The 3469-nt window shown below is 55.1% G+C and overlaps 1 protein-coding gene across 1 annotated transcript; it reads right to left on the bottom strand.

Annotated features, from left to right (window-relative positions):
* Positions 1–495: 495 nt before the first annotated feature.
* Positions 496–2562, bottom strand: DRD5 (dopamine receptor D5). The gene has a single exon (XM_058024852.1). The coding sequence runs from the start codon at positions 2560–2562 to the stop codon at positions 1105–1107; it is 1458 nt and encodes a 485-aa protein (XP_057880835.1). The 3' UTR covers positions 496–1104.
* Positions 2563–3469: the final 907 nt, after the last annotated feature.

Below are 3469 nucleotides of genomic sequence, written 5' to 3'. Positions count from 1 at the left end.
AAAAAATACATTATCAGAATTACTTTCTTCTCTCTGTGTGAATGAGTTCTCTAGTGTCTGCAATGGGAAATGATGATTATTAATATAATTTTCAACCATAATTATTGTTTTTAGACACACCCAGCTCCTAATTCTATCACCAAACTCTTTACATCAATAACATTTTAACAAAGTTCAAGTACAGAATCAAATGGAAAGTTTTAATAGCTTATCCATATGTATACTTGATATTCTTGGCTGCAGAAAGGGATAGCACCACAATATTAAAGAAAAACAGGTATAAATCTAGCTGTAAGAGCGACATAAACAAGTGCATCTATGTCAAGAATTCCTATGAGCCTTGCTTTTACTCAAAAACTGTATTTTCTATCCAGAATATTTGCTTTTAAAATAATAGGGTTAAGCTGTTAGTCATTCTAACTATTCATATAGAAACATTAGTTGGAATACTAGTTATAAAACCTTTCAGGGTGACAAATGAAAGATAATAAACCCTTGATCAATATAACTTTTATTTATTCATCCAGGAACAGAGGATATCATAGGCAACAACGCCGCCTAGGAGAACAAGGATTTCACATAAACTGTTTTGGCAGAAACACGCATTTAAATAATCATCCAAATCACCACCTCACTATCTCTATCTTAAAAAAAAAAAAAATTAAAACTAAACAAACAAAAAAATGGAGAAAAGGAAACATAAGATCTGAACAAACCAACAGCCCAGAATTTTTTTTACTTTAATGTCTATGCCAGCCACATCTGTCCCTGATTTTAGAAGTCATAATACTTAGCAGTGACAATGGCACCTTTCATTTACAAACACATTATAAACATGAACTGACTGCAATTATACCACAATACCTCACCACAGCTAATCACCAGGACTGCCTGGTCTGCCCTCAGCCTGGGGAAGTGCTGATTTCAGTTTGTGCCGCCAGGCCCTGTATGACAGTGTCTACACCCTGCAAAGTACTACCCTCAGAAGTGAATTTAGCATAAACTGACTGACCAAGCTACAGCACATCATCAAGCAGGTGTTTCCAGTCAGTGCTAATATTTTCTTTTATATTGCAAGAAGAACTGACCAGACCAGGACACAATTTAATGTAAACCATTTGGAGTGAAAGGTGTTATCTTGCCTAGCGAAATCTCCCCCTCACAGTCCAGCTCACAGGCAGAGTCAGTGGCAACCTCATGGTCAGGGGAGATCTGGGACATCCTATCAAAAGGGTCCCCACGATGCTCCTCACAGTCAACCACATTTGGGATCATGTTAACATAAGCAGTCACTATCTCCTTATGGTAAAGGGTGTCCTGGTTGTAAGAGATAAGCTCATTGCTTATATTAACAGTCTCCACTGCAGTACCAGTGCAAAACTGACCACATCCCAGGAGGTTGGAGAAAACCTTTCTAAAGTCAGCATTGAAGGCATAGATGATGGGGTTAAGAGAAGAGTTAGCCCAACCAAACCAGACAAAGATATTAAAGGTGGTCTCACTGACGCAGGGCAGGCCAGCGTGGGGGTCGCTGGGTGGGCTCTCGCAGAAGGGAACCATGCAGTTCAGGATGAAGAATGGCAACCAGCAACACACAAAGACACCCATGATGACAGAGAGCGTCTTTAACACCTTGGTTTCTTTCCTGATGGAGGACTTGAGGCTTGTGTGATGGTGGCAGTCAACGTGGCTGCTCCGGCAGCTCTGTGCATGCTCGGCTGCCCTCTCCAAGGAAGAGATACGACGAATCTGCACCTGGGCAATGCGGTAGATTCGGGTGTAGGTGACTATCATGATAGCCACCGGGATATAAAAACTGATCAAGGAGGAGGAAATAGCATAAGTCCTGTTGAGGCTGGAGTCACAGCTCTCCGAAGGTCCAGTGAGGGTATCATTGCTGCCAGAGGTCCCATCAGAGGGTCTCACTGCCGCTAATGCCACCCATGTGGTACTCATATCTTCTGCCCAGGTGGTGACAGCACCTGCTGCTGCCCAGGCAGTGCCAAATCCATCTTCAATATCAGCAGCAGCAACAACATCCCCACCTTTGTGCCAGTTGAGCTGGACAGGGATGAAGGAGATGAGCACAGACAGCGTCCATGCCACGCTGATCATCACCAGAGCCAAGCGCTGGGTCATCTTCCTCTCGTAGCGGAAAGGGCTGGAGATAGCCCAGTACCTGTCCACGCTGATCACACACAGGTTCAGGATAGAGGCCGTGGAGCACATGATGTCAAAGGCCACCCAGACGTTGCAGAAAGCCCCAAAGGGCCAGTACCCAGCCACCTCTGCCACCGCCTTCCAGGGCATGACGAGCAGGGCCACCAGTAGGTCCGAGACAGCCAGGGAGACGATGAAGATGTTGGTGACCTTGCTCCGCAGGTGCCGGTAGCGGACGATGGCCGCGCACACGAGCACGTTCCCGAAGAGAGTCCAGAGGATGAGCAGGGCCAGCAGGCTGCCCGCCGCCACCTGCGCCGCCCCGGGGGAGCCCGCCGTGCCCCGCGCCTCGCCGGGGGGCTCCGTCGCCGGGGGCAGTGGGCTCCGGCCACCCCGCAGCATCGCTGGCGGCTCCCGCCGGCGGCGGGGCGGCTCCGGCCGGGATGCGCCGAGCAGCCAGCGCCGCCCCGCCGCCCGGCCCCATGGGGCCGCTGCCCCCCCGCCCCACCGCCACCCCCGCCGGACGGCCCCGCTCAGCGCGCTCCGGGCTCCGCGCCTCGCCACTACCGCGGCGCCAGCGCCGCCGGGGTCCCTCTCCCGGCTCCAGGGACCCCGCCTGGGGTCCCCGCCCCGCGGCTCAGGGCAAGTACCTCTCTCTGCTCGGGATCCCCGCCCCGCGGCTCAGTGCGAGTACCTCTCTCTGCTCGGGATCCCCGCCCCGCGGCTCAGTGCGGATCCCCCTGCTCGAGGTCTCCGCCCCGCGGCTCCTTCCAGGGGTTCCAGCTCCGCAGTTCAGCGCGTCCTCCTGCTCGGGTCTCTGTCCCGCGGACCCGCTTTGGGTACCCGCCTCGCGTCCTCTCGCTTGCGCTCCCGCTCCGCGGCTCAGCGCGCTCCTCTCTCGCCAGGCTCCGCGGCTCAGCGCGTACCCTGCCCGCGGCACACTCGGCTTCGCGCCCGCTCCTTCTGGGTTCGCTCCACGCCCCCGCGATTCCCGGTGCCTCCCGCCCGGGCTGGCGGCTCCGCTTGCCCCGTGCCCGCCCGGGCTCCCAGCGCGGCGGAGCGGCGCTCCCGCCGGGGCTGCCCGCCCGATCCCCGCCGCCCGGGCCGGCCCGCCCGCCCCCGCCGCCCTGTGAGCATGCTCCGCCGCCAGGGACGCCCCGTCCGGGCACCGCGGCTGGCCGGGGACGGGACGGCACGGAACGGAACGGAAAGGAAAGGTGCAGCAGGGCCAGCCGCCGTACCCATTCCTTCCCTCCCTCCGGGACCGAGTCACCCTCGCATCGTTCGGTGCCGTCACCGGCTCTGTGCG

Source organism: Melospiza georgiana, chromosome 5 (genome assembly GCF_028018845.1).
Source record: "Melospiza georgiana isolate bMelGeo1 chromosome 5, bMelGeo1.pri, whole genome shotgun sequence".
Lineage (NCBI taxonomy): Eukaryota > Metazoa > Chordata > Aves > Passeriformes > Passerellidae > Melospiza > Melospiza georgiana.
The sequence above is the reverse complement of the archived record's forward strand: the minus strand, read 5'-3'. Positions and strand labels throughout refer to the sequence as shown.